We start from the raw sequence: 18,122 nt of genomic DNA on the forward strand, positions 1-18,122 counted from the left end.
AAAAAAAAAAGAGAGAAAACAACAGTAAATACGAAGCATGACCAACTGGGATCATCACTGCTGACTGACTTTAGACATTTTTCTTCAGTAGAAATGATTCAATTTAATATTAGTTCTAATCGATATCATTTATTATGTGTAGCAGCTTTTAAAACTTTCCCATGGACTGAGGTAGAGGTAGTACCAAAATAAAACAAAACTCAATTCCCATCTACATGTTTCATGTTTATAGGTACCACTTTTATCAAATCTCACACTGCACCACACAGTCTCCAAAACCATCAAACATTATGAGGAAACAGGCTCTTATGAAGACCACGAGCTACCTCTGCTGCAGAAGATACGTTTATTCGAATTACCAGCCTCAGAAACCAGATTTATATAAATACTTCACAGGGTTCAAGTAGTAGACATGTTTCAACATCGACTGTTCAGAGAAGACTGCGTGAGTCAGGACTTCATGAAACTGCAGGCAAAGCAACAATTAATTCAGAAAAACAACGATCAGAAGAGATTTGCTTGGGCCAAGAAAAAGAAGGAATTGACATTAGATCCAAGGAAAACTGTGTTCTGATGAGTCTAAATGTTAGATCTTTGGTGCCTTTGTTGAACATGTGTTTCCCACTGTGAAGCATGGAGACCACAGCATTCATCTCCTTTGGTTTGCACCTAATGGGATCATAATTTGTTTTTCAACAGGACATTAACCCCCAAGCACAACTCTAGGTTCTGTAAGAGCTATTTGTTTAAGAAGAGCACGGCTGCATCAGATGACCAGGGCTCCACAATCACACCATCTAAATCCATTTGAGATGGTTTAGGAAGAGTTGGAGCTCATGAGGCTGACTGAGAGAATGTCAAGTGTTCAAAGTTGTCATTATATGAAAGAAAAAAATCTGAGTATGAATGTGTGTATAGAGGCTTTCCTGATCTGAGATCACGTCTCCTATGGAGAAGAGGGAATCACAGTGGAGGACTGCTTTCTGACTGTGGAAGTGCAGGAGCACTGCAGACATTTTCAGCTCATATTTGGAAATTAATGATCACAAGCTGAGTGGTTTTGTTCGACTGGCTCCATGCGTAACGTGATCTTTGCAAACAGATACTGTATATACAAACAAACAAACAAATAAATAATCATTAGGATTTATTGGTGCGGAAGATAAACCTTTGTCTTTTTTTTTTTAAACCTTCACTTAATTAGGAAATTAAATTCCACTCGATTATGATACCATTCAGGGTGTTGTTAGGAGATAATCATCATTAGAAGCAACACACACACACACACACACACACACAAAATGATGATAAGTGGAACAGACAATAAGAAAAACAAGGGGAATTGGACGCATGCTCATCCAAACAACTTTGGATTTGGAGGTATCACACTGGCAGATTAAAATGACAGCGCAAACTGCATAAAACCGCAATCAATGCACACGTCATTATACCCCAGAAATCTGTACCATCACATTTGCATTAAGCTTTAAGTCACAAGCGGACACAGCTTCACCCGGAATTATATCCTGGTTTTGGTCCAGGCTGCTGATATCTTGCACGGCTCAGGCGGAACTTCATGGGCGACTCCCCCAAAGTGACATTGCACGACCATGCAGCCATTAAATCTCATTTGTTCATTCGGTCCTACTTCACCTGAATACATAATGGAGCTACGCGTTTGCTCGGTGTCCTGATGCTGGAACAGGGACGGCTCAGCTCGGGTGCATTCGGGGAGCTGCTGCTGTCACGCTGTCAGCATCGCCTACGTCTTTTTAGCGTGACTTCCCCTGGGCCCATTTCCTGGAGACAGCACTGATTAGCATGCAGGATCAACTGGTCTGATCTACCTTCACACTCTCTGCAAATCACCTTAAATGTCAAAAACATCTTGAGTCAGTCCAAGTGTAAATATACCTACACTGTATTGACAAAAGTATTGGGACACCTGACTTTTCCAGATAAATGTAAATGAAGATCTGCTTTGCATGGGTTGGATATGGTGGAAGATCTCCTGCTGTGAATGCTGACTGCACCCCAGGCCTCCTCACCTTCTCACCTACATCAGCGCCTGACTTACTAACACACATCCTTGTGGTTGCATTAGCACATGCCAATCTTTTGCTCAGGTGTCCACAAACCTTTGTCCAAACAGTCTAAGAACAATCCCATTAAAATGACTTTCTTCCTGTGCAACACTGCTGTTACTTTAAAAGCGAGGTGGATCGAATCTCACTAACGTTGTGTTTACCGATGCTTCATTTCACAAATGTTGTTTAAAAAAACAGGTGAATTTACATTTTATAACAACGAGCGTCTCAGGACCACCTCCTTTTTAAACAAGAGTAAGATTGAATTATTTGGCAAACCCGGTGTGCATGCACACTTTATTTTTTATTTGTGAATCATCTCCCAGATACATCAATCAGATGTAAAGGATCTCAGGCTCACAGAACCTGGAGTTATTATAGAAGCACCAGACATGGTTTTACTGCCGTGTGAATCCGATTCTCAGATTCTCTAAAGGCAGAACTTCTCCACGTCTCAGCCACAACAATTACTCTCAGAAACTGGCATTGCTAAACAATCTTTTTTTTCCCCCCAAATGTCACTGTCGCTGTTTTTACATTTCAGACTCACGTGTTAATGTGGGGAATGTAAGAGGGAACATTGCTTTTGAATGTTTCGAGGACGTTACTGACAGCTAGTTTATTAGATGTTGGATCTCCAAAGATTTAGGGTTAATAATCATTAAATGCTACTGAGAACTAACAAGCCAAGATCATTGTGGAGGTCTGATCAGGAGCGTTCATCTGACGGATTTCAGGTTTCAGTCGGGATTTATACAACGTAAACTCCATTATTATTATTATTATTATTATTATTATTATTATTATTATTATTAAAAGCCATATTATAATCTGCTTAATCTTTTTTAAAGGCTTCCACTGGATTATGTTTTGGTGCATGAAGGAGACCTGAAGTAAGAGTTAAGATGGAATCATAAAGGATGGTAATATAATTTGAGAAGAAACTCTGACATCACATTAATAAATTTCAAAGGGATATTCATGTAATTTCTTTAAAGAAAAAAATACAGAGGAATGGAAATTTTTTCCGAAGATCATCTCGACCTATTTCACCATCAGACCAGAGAAGCTAAGAATGATCTTCTTCACAAACACATTTGATGAAACATTTTGGCAGTTTGTGTGTGTGAATAACTGAATCCTTGCCCTTTTGCTTCCAAATGAAATGATGTAAATTCGATCAAGGTGATCTGGAGACACAACTCCCTGTCACAAGGTGAGACTTTGCTGAAAGAGCTCGTGTAATTCTGTGAAACTCAGAAGCTCCATGGCACTGGGAGGTTTAGGTGACCTGAAGGTAACATGCGTGTTATTTGTAGATGATGATGTTTTCTTGCCAGTACTTCAGGAGGATCTCTGACACGTGAACATGTGGAGCGTGGAGCGGTGAGAATCGACACTGCTGTTGGCTCTGAGGAACGAGTAAGAGGACAAAGCTTAATCATTGTGTAGGAGTTTCCTTGTGATCCTCTATGGGTGATGGGAAAAGAGAGTGTGAGATTGGCAGACGGATTGAATCTGCTGCTGCGGTGTTTCAGTCATGCTGCAGGTCTGTGGTGGTAAAGCAGGAGCTCAGATTGCAGATAAGCTCTCTGTTTACTACCCAATCTATCTTCTTATCCACAACTATGGTCACCAGACGCACTTTCAATTATAAGGTGAAGAAGTCCACAATACAGACTTGAACTAAAGTCCCTGCTGCTCTTAACTCAGAGGACAAGTGAAGTGATTTGAGCCCTGATTGGCTGCTGTGAAAGGTGTATCAGACATGTTCTCCTGGATGAAGATCTTTGGACAGACTAAGGACTGTAAACACTGACTGCACCCTACGGATCCTCACCTCACCTACATCAGTACCTGACTTTACTAACACGCATGTGGTTGAATAAATCACCACGAAATCAAGTGGAACATCTTCCCAGAAGGGTGGAGCTTATTTTAAGAGTAAATGTGGAATAGATGTGGAATGAGATGTTCAAAAAGGTTTCACGTACCAATCTTAAAGCCAGGTGTCCACATATTCTTCTCTGTTATCCCTGAGGAAGAGCTGGGATCTACAGACAGGAAAGAGAAGTCTGGAGTGACCTTCTCAGCTGGTCTTTATTGCACGAGAATATGTATATTATTTTATCAGATATATTGTTATATTATTTCACAGCCAGAACCCTGAGAGAATCTACCTAGTGGAAATACGACCCATGGTCCACCAGAGTCCTGGAAAGAAAACACACCTCACACCCTCTGTCTCCATCTGACGGATTTCTTCGCATTAAAGGTGCGTCTTACTAAATTCTGGGCATTTGCTTGCCAGGTTTTATGTCTGTAAAAGAAAACATCTGGATTGTACCACCTACAGCATTTGGCAGCATGAAAGTGACGAATATAAAACAGTCTGCTTTGTTCTGTAAACTTGTGGTGCAGGAGGAACATCATTGCAGAGAAGTTAAACTGCTAAACTTGGAGGTATAATCATAACGAGTACGATTAGAGCTTTAAATACTGCCTTGTGATCACTGATAGGATTTTACTTGAACAGGAAAAAAATCATGTTCTTTATGAAAAGCTTTTAGTTATTACAAACATGTGTTTTAACTCATTTGTGAATTTCATCATCATTTCCACAGTTAAAGCATCATCATGGAGGACGAGGTTTCGAAGTCATTCTCCAGATTTCAACACACTGATGGAGAAATACTCTTCATACTCATACAGCTGTGGAGGATCGGTTTGGAAACCCAAGAAAAGACAACAAACTAGAGAAGAAATCCAGTAAATCTAAAATCCCAAGCGTCATCATTACGGTGAAAGCGAACAGGACGGCTGTGGTGTAGCTCTGGTAGGAACAGTGGTCTACAGCACTTTTCTAAACAAGATTACACCCTGGTCAGAGTGAACGCTGGATTGTGATTGGCTGGAAGTTCAGGCGTGAGTTCAGAGCGTTGAACACACAGGAAGTTGCTGCTTATAAACTCCTGTAACCACAGCGACATCATGTTCAAATTCCATCCAGAGTGAGACAGCGATGACCATAGTATAAGGAGATAATCCACACGTAGGTGAGAGACCTTACACCATCATAAAGCTTATAAAGTTTTATAAAGCACATGTTTTTCTCTCTGTTTCGTCTTTTCTTCCACAACGAGTTTTACGAATCCTGGGTTTGGCTCGAAGCTTCCAAACGCCGAGTGAGGAAATCACTGGTGACGATTCCTGTTGATAAACAAGGCACTGAGACTTTGTCCTGACAGCTTCAAATACATCACACGATTGATTTGCAGGAGCAGAGCGAAGATCACAAATACGCCGCCGTATATTTTCCAGCGAGTTCGTGACGTCCATTTGGTGATTGAATTTTGCGTTTGAAAACAGGAAGTTGCTCGGTCGGTGGCTCGGCTGCACGCGGCGATGCGAGCTACGGATTATGACGTAAGATCTCACACCGTTTGTCAAATTTTTACCTTTTTTATGGGAAACTACTCATAAAACAAAAACACTTGACCGGAGTCTCGAGCCGCATCTGTGATCCGTTTTAACGCGTAAATACCCACGAATCGCAGCGTCAGGTTCACTCCAGCGAACGGAGGAATGCAGATGTTTTCGCTCTGTTCAGCGTGAGGGGAGATAGTAAAGAGGAAATCCTTTTCATTAAGTATCCACACTTCAGCAGACAGATTAGCCATGCGAGAAACAGCAGGGGCTTCTGTTGTGTGCAGAGATATCCCTGGTGTTTACAGACCGGCGTACAGCACAGAGATAGCGCCTGCTCAAGACCCTTTCCCAAGCCCCCGTGTCTTAAGAAATAAAGTTTCCACATTGGAAGAAGTGACGTTTGTTCGGCAGCACAGTTTTGGCACTTTGATCATTTATTCAACGCAATATTTCAGATATGACATTGGGAATGAAGAGCTTTTCATTTAACCCGGATTGTCTCGTTCACGCCTCTGGCTCCAAACTCACATCGAAACATTTTGACATGAATTTCTTTCTGAGAGATTCATCCTGCTCTGTCCAGGAGCATAAATCATAAATACTTAGAGCTAAAATTTCTCATCGAACTTGACTCACTCTATAGTGGTTCGAGTGAATTCTGAAAGGAAATGAGCAGTTCAGATTCAACAGGATCATCCGGATGTTTAGTGGTTTTAAAGGAACTTTATATCTGATCCAGCAGGTATTTTTCCTACTGTAAGATCAGTCGAACATATCAGACACAAAGAGCCTCCAAAAAACTATGCAAAAATTTGAGCACTGGAAAAGGAGGAAAATGTTCTTGTTTATCGCCTGCTAACTCCAGGTCGCTGTGGTGCACAGGCATTACTCATGCAGATATTCCCTTTCTTTGTGCCGGTCTTTTTAATATACAGCAGTTTACACTAGAAATGATTGTGTCCTCTGCCCATGCTTTTTTCCTTTTTTTTTTTTTTGTGGAAATGGATTAAAATTAAATTAATTTGATAATGAAAAATACAGTACACCTGTGTGATAAAAATCTGCAAACCTGGCAACCTTGTCATTACCTGCTTTGACTCCTTTTCCGCTATAAAAAACGCTTATTCAGTAGGCATGGGGCAGCGTGGTACCTGCCCTCAATGCTCACTGTAGCAGTTGCAGTACCACTTATTGTCCACTAGGATAATAAACAAATAACACTAATATAATAATAATAATGTATAATAAAAAAAAAAATAATTGAGCTGAATAATGCAGTAAACAATCAGTTGCATTTCAGCTTATTTGCCAAAACGCAACTGCCAAAAGTGATTTATATTCCGACAGAGCTGTGAATAAGAACTTTTTATGGATATTAACACAAAATGAACAGCTGATGGAAATGGGTCAGATGGTAGCTGCAGATGTTTGAGGCATTGGACTTTGGATCTAAAGGTAGTGATTTCAAATTCCAGCCACATCAATATGCAACTCCTGGGCCCTTGAGCGAGGCCCTTAACCCCAATGAGATAAATGTAAGTGGCTCTGGATAAGTGCGTCTACCAAATGCCGTAAATGAAATGATGGTGTTCTGGACCACATGCCCCACTACAGATAAAAAATCCCACCAGTTTTAATGAACATTTCCAAATAAAACCTTAGACACGTACTGATAAATGGCAAATCTGATCCCGGCGCAGAACCGAGCTCCTTCACTCGTGTTTACTTCTCTGTTTTAATCTGTCCTCGAGCACAGGGTGTCTGGAGGAGACCTCGCTTTGCTGCCCTCGTTTTTATTTTTTTCCACCTTCCACCCCCTTTCAATTTGATCTCCAAGGAACACGCCTCCATCGGCTGATAAAAGCTAATGAGTTCCACCATCATCGCCGCGAGTGCGAGCGAACGTGGGGATTAAATGAGGTTACATAAAAGGGGCAGATCTCTTCTGTAAAAGCAAATACAAAGCCAATTTCTGATTAATTATGCACTCAAACAGCAAATGAACTTTTTCTCCCCAGATTTACAGGAGTTTTTTCTTTTTTTTTTTTTTTTACGAAGCCTACGGGACGATTGAGAAACGTTTGGTTACACAAATTTTATAAACACGATCGTAGGAGAAAAACAGCAAGAGCTCCAGACTACAGTTTGAGTTGACTGTTTAGGACTAATGGCATCATTTGCATTAGTGTTTTGATTCATGTCATGTTTCTTCTCCAGTAAACAGAGAAGCTGCATCATTTCACTGCAAGGTTTTTCCAATAAACACTGGAAAATGAACTGATATAATTAACATTATTTTGTGACACTTGAGAATCGCACCCATTCCATTCCATCACCATTAACACCAAGCTGCTCTCCTCTTTACTGTTCGATTAAACTCCATTCTTCTCTGAAGGCTTTCCATTAGATTTTGAGACATAACTAAAGCGTAGTCTGTAGTGACACTGAATGTCCATCATTGTTAAGCTTTTGTCACTCCTTCCTTGGAATCCTTTCGGAATATAACAAATACAAGACCTGGTGTTTTGGAGATGCACTGACCCAGACGTCCAGATGTCCAGACGTCCAGACGTCACATTTTGTTCAAATGATTTCCCACCATTTTTCCTGCTTCCAACACGTCAACACGTTCACCCGTCAGTGGGATAGATGTTCTTCCAGCTGGATTTGATTGGCCGCATCACAGCCTGCGTTTTGCAGATTAATAGCTGCTGCACACAGAGATATCAGTCAATATGGAGGAAACCAGGCCCAGATTCAGTCGCTCTGATGACCTTGCTCAAGGTCAGATAATGCACATGTAGTCAAGTCCTGAAAATGTTGCTTGTTTTCAAATGTGTATAAACAAATGCAAGAAGATAATATTTTATATTTAAAATAAAGATCCACACTATATTAAAGATGAAGCCATGATTTGGCGCTAATCATCCAGGCTTCATCTTCACCGCGTTTACAAACAAGAGCGTGAGTACCAACAAGGAGAGAAGCTCTCTGGATCTCCACATCTCCTTCTGCTCCAAGTTAATCAGGCTGTTTATACCTCCGTTTCCGACTCGTTTGTACATCGTTTACAGTGTAACATGAAAATGATTGTTAGTGATGAAAAGATCTGCGTGGGGTTCGAGGTGCGTGGTCACGCTTCAGGAATCAGCAGGACGTTCGAACCTGATCAGGATCTTACGGTATTGTTGCAGATCATCAAATAGCAGCACATGTTCTTTTTGTCTATCCTGCAAAACCATTGATACCATCTGCTTCTGCTGTGTGTGTGTGTGTGTGTGTGTGTGTGTTTTAGCTAATATTTGGTGACTATTATATCCTGTAGATATGCTCTGCAAGAGCTGAAACTGCTCACTGTACTTATAACACAGAAGGTTTGGTTGCTTGTTTTAGGATCTGCTGCAGAGAATCAGTATCACTGCTGACTGCACTCCAGGCCTCCTCACCTGGTGGAACATCTTCCCAGAAGAGTGGAGTTTACTATTACAGCAAAAGGAGACTGAACGTGGAATGAGACGTTCTGAAAGACTGCCGAAGTGTCCGTGAGTGTAAGCGTTAATGGTTCCACCTGACTGATGGAAGGAGACGTTGCTCGATTGCGTTTTCTTTTTGATTTGTCGGAAAAGGATCCGTCTCTCCGCTAAAGAGAATTCGTTTCCTCAATGTTTTTCTTTCCCTTTTCCTGCATTTCCCATTTTCACGCAACGTCAATCCTCAATAAACTTTCGTGTGCGAACGAAAAAAGCTTCCCCGCGCCGTGAACAGGAACATGTGAACGAGAGTAAATCAAACAGGAAGGTGATGAGCGTGGGTTATCAGGCGCGCTTCACATCGTGCTTCACATCTTCACATCGCGCTCAAGATGATGAGATGTGAAGTTTCAGATATACATCACAAAGACTAAACGAGTTAACGAGATAAAAACCCAGCGGTGGCGATGTTTGGAAAGCAGGATGTTCTTCAGCTGAATAAGAACATTTTCTTTATATATATATATATATAAATAGTGTATATATAAAGTAGCTTGAGAGTGACTTTGAGCTCTTTGCATTGACTCAGGAGAAAGTAGAAACAGCAGGAATGTGCTCACGTGGGTCACAGAAAGTGCAACCAGAAGATAAGATGGAGAGAATTGATGGAGGATTGACAGACCTCTTGTGAAAATCTCTTCTGGGTTGTTGTATTTTTTTCTCAAATAGACCACAATGCACACAAAAGGTCAGAACAGAACATCAGAACTTCACGCCCTTCGAGGCTGCTTTTAAAGAACCGTCATCATTCCATAAAGATTTGAGGTGTTTTGGGTTCCTGCGATTTGAAAGAACCGAATAAATGAAATGAAATCAGATCATAAGGCAGCGTGAGGGAACTTGTTTTTTTTTCTCCATCAGACACAGAATCCATAAATGAGAAACCTGGAGCTCATCTGAAATGACTGCTTTGCATTATTAATGGATTCTACTCCATGTTTTATTGAGAAGATGACGGTCAGTCCTGCAGCTCGTCTCATACTGTAGGATGTACAGTGTAGAAAAACAGACGCAGGATAAATATTTGTACAAAAAAAACAACGTTTATTGTATAAAGTCAGACTCTTCTGAGAATCACAAAAATCTGCCTGAAGGGCTTTTCCTCATTATTTTACTCGGTTTCTGGTTAACGTGATTTGGCTTAATGAAGGTCTTTCTAATGAGGCTTTGTAAGAAGCTGGGCTGAGAACTCGTACAGATCCTTGTTAATTTTCTTCAGGGTCCTCACCTCTTCTTCTAACTCCGACACGCGCACCTTGGTGTTCTCTCCGTCGCCGAACACGCTCTGGATGTGAAAAACAGAACAGAACAGAAGTCCATTAGGGCAGATAACGCAAAGATCTACAGCAAGGAACTATCTTCTCATTAGGTCTCCTTGTGTTCTCTCTGTCTGAAGCGAATGAGAACCGTCACTGTGTTAAACGGGTTCATTTCATGCGGCGTCACGAGTTCATTTTCCTCCTGCGATCGCGTTCTAAAAGGTCATTTGTGGTTCACAAGGAAAAATCGGGTCGCCTGATAATCGGTCTGCCGAGGAGGAAAATCGCAAACACGGATGGGTTCTGAGAGAAATAAAGAGCAGTTCTGCAAAAAGAAAGAATATACTTTAACTCTGGAGGAAGTCTTGCCTTCTTGATGAGGTCATCAAATCCACTAAAGAAGGAATAAATAATAAAATCCCTAATCTAGCGCAGCAGATATCGACGCTGCTATTGTGGAAAATTCCGCCGCGCAGGCAAACGGTGGAGGACAGCGATGCAATTTTCCCACCGATTAAAGAAGCAGGATGAAGGGATGGAGGGAGAGCAGGATGCAGGCTGTTTAGAAAACTTACCGTTCATTTCCTTCAAATGAACACCGTGGGCTCTCGGCTCGCCCCCAGGATCCGGCTTCTGTTTTGATTGAGCGCGGCTAATCCGGTTAGCGCCACCACGAGTTCTTCTTCAGAGCTAAACACGGCCCAGAAGGTCCCACAGTCACAAACCGCTCCAAAATTCCCCAGGAAATAAATATTACCTCTCGGTCCTAAAGGTCAGCGGGGGGGTAAAGAGGCACTCCGGCGGATCTGCTGCGAGAAGATCTCTTGGGTGAAGAGCTCGAATCAAATCCACCCAAATGTGAAGGTTAGAATAATAACGGTGTTTAATGTGGTTGGATTTTTGTGAACCTCGGAGGCTCCATTATATCCCACTGTAATCCTTCCTGTAGTCAGCAGGTTGGATTTGGTATAATAAGTTCCCCGGGCATTCGGGTCCAAATCATCTCACATGCACTTTGATGCTATAGCAATTCATTATGCATGTAATTAAACCAAGCTATTCATTAAAACAGTGTGGGATTCATCATGACCTGGGTGAAGAAGGAGAAGATTCCTCTATTTTTGTTTTCTCTCTTTTCTGGACAGTATCGAAGGTCTGTATGCATCCGGATGCTGAACGTGCACTGATTCCATTCCTCTAGAACGTTGCTTTTCTGAACTTTCTGATGCTATACGATCAATACAACAGCTAACGGCTAACAGCTAACGGCGGGCCTTGTTAATCACTCATTTAATCAAGTTGTGTGGGAATGTTTGTGTAAAAGAAACCGAGCAGAAAATCTACATTTGCCGCCTAAACAGACGTTTTAGGAGCTCCGACTGTGCATGTGGATCATCTGTCTCACCCACCTTATCTGTGACAGCACACATAAGAGAATGGAGGCGCTCTGCTTTCTCCAGATACGTCTCCTCACGCTCCTGAAAGAAAATCACCCAGACCTTATTAAAACACACCAGTCCTGTACAGTGACCTCCAAACTCGGCCTCTTTATAATGAATTCGTGTTTTACACACACACACACACACACACACACACACACACACACACACACACACACACACACACACACACACACACACACACACACGTTTTCTTTATTTTTAGTATTTTCAACATTGTAAATGAATGTTCAAAATGTTTTAAAATTTGAGATTGTCTAAAGTAGCTTCATTGAGCTTTGATGCAGCTCGGCAAACTCATGGCGTTCCAGAGGCCGCCACCTGGAATGGCTTTCACGTCACAGACTTTGAATGAAGAGCAGTCAAAACATCTCAAGAACTTTAAAGGTGTCCCCAAGTGCAGTCTCCAAAACCATCAAATGCTATGATGAAACCAGGAAAGGAAGACTAAGAGCTACCTCTGCTGCACAGGACAAGTTTATTAGAATTACCAGCAGATATATTTCAGCATCCACTGATCTGATAATCTGATAAAAGTGCATTTTTGAACATGTTTTTGTTTACTATATAATTCCAGACGTATTCTTTCATATTAGATTCTTCAGTATTAATGTACAATGTTGAAAATAATAAAAATATAGAAATAATATATTTAAAGACATGCTTGAGTTCTACGTTTGTATAAAGACAGTTATTCAGCACTGATGGAAGGAGTCTCCAGTGTCAAAACTTCGTTACAGATACGGCTGTTGACGAAAGAGAAAAAAAGGGATGGAGAGAGAGAGAGAGAGAGAGAGAGAGAGAGAGAGAGAGAGAGAGAGAGAGAGAGAGAGAGAGAGAGTGTAGACGGAGGATAGACGGCAGCGTAAACGTGAAAAGAATTGTGTAAACACGCAGCAGGTGGAAGGGAATTCGAACCGTATTATTCACGAGTCTATAATTGATTTTGACGTCGGGGGGCTTAACGACGGGCCAGAAACAGCTGTTTGTTTACGATACTGTAAAATCGATCAGACTGTAGCGAGGACGCTTTTCTGTGCGGACGCAGACGCATGACACCGTGTTAATAACATCAGGGCAGACATACCTGGCGGTCGCCGCCCAGCCTGAGACTTATTCCTCCCGCTCCGGCTCCTTCGGCCTGTTCAGAGTTGTTCAGATGTCGACTGAAGCGAGGCAGCGGGACGCTGGGGCGACTGTCGGGCAGGAACATGTTCCCGGGGGCCGGAATAATAGCTGCGTTGGTCACCTGACCTATGTGCAAAAAAACCCAACATCTTAATGTTCGAATTCCTTCGCGGCCTCAATACATTTAAGTGCCGTCCTGTAAAATTCCTATTTCATGCTGTTCCACTTCAATAAATTAGATGATGTTAGATGTTAAGGACACGAGCTTTACGAGGGATGTTGAGTCGAAGAAAAGCCGATCGCATAAAATAAATAAAAACCTAAAAGAATCAGAAAAGAATCAATCTGTCTAGAAAACTTGTTTAGATGTGAGTGTTTGCTCGTAACTTCAACTCGAATTGATGCTCTTCAGCTCTTCTAACGGAAATAAAAGCACAAGAGCTTTTACTAAACTCCTGCTTTTTTATCTGCCCGTTACTTCCAGTGGGACACACAAGTCCCACATCATCTCAACCGCACATCTGTCCATCTCAATAAAGGACCTTTTCTGTGTTGTTGCCGAACCATAAAACCCTGTTATCTGAGCAGCACCTGGACAGACGTCCAGAAGATTCTGGAGCAGATTCGATGAAGGATCCTGGGAATAAGTCGTTTGACATTTCTTTAAAATAAGAAACAGATTTTCTGCACCATAAGAAGCCAAAGATCCACTGCATCTTCAACAAAATCAACATGTTCCACTAGATTTGAGCGTGTCTGCGAGGATTTGTGCGAAATTCATTCATACACAAAGATTAGTTAAGTGATGTAGGTGAGGAAGTCTGGGGTGCAGTCAGTGTTCACATCCATTCATGTTCAATAGGGTTGGAGCTCTATAGCAGGAGATCTTCCACCGAACCCAAACCATGGAAAGCAGATTCTTTAAAAGATTACAGTTTTGCTGCTAGTTTCACGCTGAATTTCACTTGTGCCCTTGGTTTTAACTTGTAGTCTATAATGAAATTGAACCTAAAACCCACGTCTATTGGCACACTGACTTATGAAGGACGGTGCTCCCTGTGACTGTGCGTGCAGCCTCGTGCTGCCATCTGCTGGTGTACCACATTAGTCATAAACCACAAACCTACTGTTTACACCACAAATCATCGTGTGTGTTTTTTATACGTTTCTGGATATTTTTCTCACTTTGTGCTTTACTCTGGATGAGTGCGGTTTGTGTTCGAGGAGAGAAAATTTAAATCAACTCAAATGAACCACAGCAGAAGCTCTTGCACCATCCATGGTTTGGGGGAAATAAATAAATAAATCAAAAGCAGAACATGCAAAAAAACAAACCACAAATCAGAGCGAATTGCACGTCGGACCCAAACACCAAGAGCACAATCTTTTATTACCAATATAATATAAATATAAATATAAAAGATGCCCTGAGCCTCCAGATTCCTCTGATCTGTTTCTGTTGTCACTATTTTTATTTATCCCTGAACGTATGAGAGTGAAGCCTCTGACAGGTTCCAGCTAACCAGGACTAGGAACACGAGCAGAACCCAGACGCTGTGTGTTTTCTTATGGACCAATTAGCGTGTAACAAATCTGCTCCGGGTCAGTGATAAGAGGAGAGCGTTTGACTGGAGCACATCATCCAGATTGCAGAAAGAATTAATTAGCTGTCATGTGCTTTGCCTTATGGTCCTCTGTAGCACCAGCAACTACGCTGCAGAACTGCATCATTCCCCGAGACGCACTCATTTGCAGGATCAAAGCGGTGCGATATCACTCCTGACTTCATCACCGCACACGCTGCCTCATAGCACCGTCACACACGTGCTGGTGAAGGAGATATCGTGCAGATACAAAGCAAACCTGGGTTTCAAAAAGAGTTCATCTTCAAACTTATTATTCTTACTCTTCATGAACACAATCATCAGACCTGCGCTTTCAGATGTTCAGATGTTCTCCTTTAACACGGGTTATGTCGACTTTCCTTCGACCAACAGAACTGATTTGGAAATCTTAAGCTGCTTCAAGGCACTAAATATAATTAAAGATATCTGCAGAATCATTTTGCTGAAGTGAGCAGTTTTAAAACTCAGAATCCAAAACAAAGATCTCCAGCTTTTCAGCCCAAAGCCACGCTCCCAAACTCCCAGCGCTCTTCTGAGAGGGAAAAGTGAGCAACATGACTGACAGACAAGTAAAGACACTACTTCATCCTTACCACAGTTACAGACTGTAACATAGAGGTCTTGGGAGAAAAAAGTCCAAAGTATTGCAAAAATCACAGCTCGTAAGAAATTAATTAAAATTACATTCAAATTTCCTCTGTCCAGAATCCACCCAGGGCCGACAGGGGGCCAGGAGCCCGGAGCCAATAGCCAGGAGCCCAGAGCACGTCCCAGGGAACTCTGGCACTGGACTGAGTGCCAACTAATCACAGGACACACACACATTTATTTACACATTGCGGACAATTTAAAACCAATCAACACCTACAACGCGTGTCTTTGGCCTGGGAAGAAAACCGACGTACCCTGAGGAAACCCCCAAAGCACTGGAAGAGCAAGCCAACTCCGTACACACAAACGCAGGAACATCATTTCGCTAAACGACGCCGCGTCGATCGAGTGGCTGAACCAGCAAGCGAGTAGAGGCGATTTGAACGCTTCAGTACTTCAGAGAACAAAGTCTTATTGTAGAGGATCTTCCATCGCTAATGATACAAATGATGTGCACAAGTCCTCCGAGGCAGACACTTCAGGGCTGACCGACTCTTCTGGAAGTTTTCTGTGAACCGGCCATGATTTATTAACGTAGAGCCGCCTCTCGCTGTGCATTCGCTCTCGTTTGTGCTGCGGGTGAACAGCACAGACGTGCAAATGTCCTCGCACATGTCGTGGATTCGCCACAGGGATGAAGGAGATGTTCGGAGCTGAATCACGGACCAATCAGCATTAACAAGAGACAAGAACGACTGCAGGATTTTATTTTATTTACATTTTTACTATTTTATGTAGAGGTTTTACCGATACTGATAGCTGAGTTGGATCGTACTTGGAGAATTTTTAAAATGGATACAGAATAGTGTGAAAAAAACAAACAAACAAAAGCAAAAAAATAAATAAATAAATAAAACCCAGTCCTGAATCATGTAATATATATGAATATACTAATAAATAATTATAAATGTAATAAATGATAAATATAATGTAGCACACTGAGTCTTATGTGAAAAAACACACAGCACGTGGCGTCAATGATTCTCCTCCAGAGGCCGCTCTCGTGACGACAACGGATCGTTTCAGCATTTTCAACAGACGCAACCTGGAAAAACTATTGGTATGCAGATAGTTCCAGCAATCAACTATTGGTGCTGATTAATCGATTAATTGGTAAACCTCTACTTATAAGCATGTGTGTATATAATGATGAATGACTATAGGAATTTGGCTTATATTTATACTCTGTGAAACAGGAGGTCATGGTTGAACAATTTTCTGTAAAAAATTAAAAAAAATACTTAAATATTTTCCTCATATTCATAGGGGTGCCAATAATTGTGCCATACATATATTGAACATAGATTTTTTTATATAACTGGGCTTGGTTGCAATTGTTTCTCAAAAGGTGCCAATATTAGCAGAGGGCACGGGATATGACGCAAAACACTCGAAATCGCCTTGTTAGACGTTTGGTAGCGAGAAACCGGCAGTGAAGTTAAATGTCAGCGTGTTGGTTCGAGACTAAGAGCAGATCGAGCTTTAAATGGAAAATTTAACGTTACACTGGAGAACATCTGAAACCGGCGAGCTCAAACAGGTTTCTGTAGATCAGTGCGAGGCGTTCTCCTCGGCCGCCTGCTTTGAAGAGAACCGAAAGACCTCACGGGCATCGGATGAATTTCGTTTAAATTTTAATCGCAGCCAAGTTTTTCCAAAGGCTTCAAATAATCCATCATCAGACTTTTCAATCGGGGGTCCGGACAGCGAGCTAATTCCTCATCAGCGGCAAACTTTGTGCCGAAAGGAAGTTCAAATGGAGGAATACGAGCAGGAGGGTGTGGACTGAACGCGAGAGAATGTGGAGATGATGAGGACAATGATGAGGTTTGGTTCGACTCCACACCAAGGTTCCGGCACTTACAGTACAGATACAGCAATAAATCCGAATGGGGTTTAAAACATTAACAGACGTTCAGGAGATTTGCAGGTGGACTTCAGGTTTTCAATAACAGACTGATAGAAATTTTGTTCCATATTTAAAAAAAATGGAGGAGTAATTTATTAATTACACACCGCTCATGTACTTAATCCTCCACAGGCAAATAACTCGCATCGATACAACTTATAAAATAATAATGCAACTTATTAATATTTCAGATTCCGTTTGGGTGAAGGCTTTGTACTTTCAATTCAGACTCTATAATAGCAATTAATGAAAGCGACTGGAATAAAAATAAATCTCCTGCTGGAGGTGAGTACAAACCATAAAAACACCCCGAGCCTGCGTTTATACGCCCGAACATTTCGGATCGATCAGCAGTTTGGAAATTGCAGGATCGTTATTTTCCTCCGTTTTAAGAAAATAAACAAAGTGGAAACACTTCATAAAGTTTTCTATACACTTCATAACCTGGACAGACTCCCGGTACGACAGTGGCAGAGTTTAAGAAAGTCAGAGAGATAAAAAAAAATAATAGGGAGGGCAATACAATTCCAAAAGTATTGGGACACTGGATTTTTCCAATTATATGTGATTCTTCTCCAAACCGTTGCACCACACCAGAGGGTTGTATCTCTGGATGCAGGAGCGTGACATTTTCCTTTAGCTTGAACTAGAAGACCCAAAGCTGCTGAAGAATTGCTTTACATGTGCTGGAGTGGAAGATCTCCTGCTATAGAGCTCCAACCCTATTGAACACCTTTAGGAAGAATGAATCTCCACAAGCACACTCTAACCTAAGTGTGGAATTGGATGATCAATCTTACACCCACAAACTTTTGTCCGTGTATTATAGAAAACACGAGAAGGACGTAGAAGAACTGGACAAAGTGGCAGAATGTCACCTTTAAACCCTAAGACACGACGTCTGGTCTCTTTGCTCGGACTGAAGTCTACCTCACACTCTACCCCAGGTTGCACATCTGCCAAATGAGTAAATGTAATGTAAATGTAAATGTGCAGCTTAACAGCTGAGAACCTCATAAATAAAGATGGGGAAATAAAAGGTGA

General features: G+C 41.6%; 2 protein-coding genes across 2 annotated transcripts in view; both read right to left on the reverse strand.

Moving 5' to 3' along the window:
* Positions 1–5,200, reverse strand: part of grin3bb (glutamate receptor, ionotropic, N-methyl-D-aspartate 3Bb) — a 52,281-nt gene extending 47,081 nt beyond the window's left edge. Inside the window, exons 1-2 of the mRNA XM_083558244.1 lie at positions 5,153–5,200; positions 4,082–4,141 (exon numbers count right to left, since the gene is read on the reverse strand). The gene's annotated coding sequence lies outside the window, so the exon portion shown is untranslated. The remainder of the gene's footprint in view (positions 1–4,081; positions 4,142–5,152) is intronic.
* Positions 5,201–9,955: 4,755 nt separating this feature from the next.
* The window catches only part of wdr18 (WD repeat domain 18), a 40,023-nt gene continuing 31,856 nt past the window's right edge, over positions 9,956–18,122 (reverse strand). Inside the window, exons 8-10 of the mRNA XM_083558248.1 lie at positions 12,853–13,019; positions 11,715–11,783; positions 9,956–10,331 (exon numbers count right to left, since the gene is read on the reverse strand). Coding sequence (XP_083414374.1) covers positions 10,203–10,331; positions 11,715–11,783; positions 12,853–13,019 — 365 coding nt within the window. The 3' untranslated portion in view covers positions 9,956–10,202. The remainder of the gene's footprint in view (positions 10,332–11,714; positions 11,784–12,852; positions 13,020–18,122) is intronic.

The sequence above is a fragment of the Silurus aristotelis genome (genome assembly GCF_946808225.1).
Source record: "Silurus aristotelis genome assembly, chromosome: 13".
Classification (NCBI taxonomy): domain Eukaryota; kingdom Metazoa; phylum Chordata; class Actinopteri; order Siluriformes; family Siluridae; genus Silurus; species Silurus aristotelis.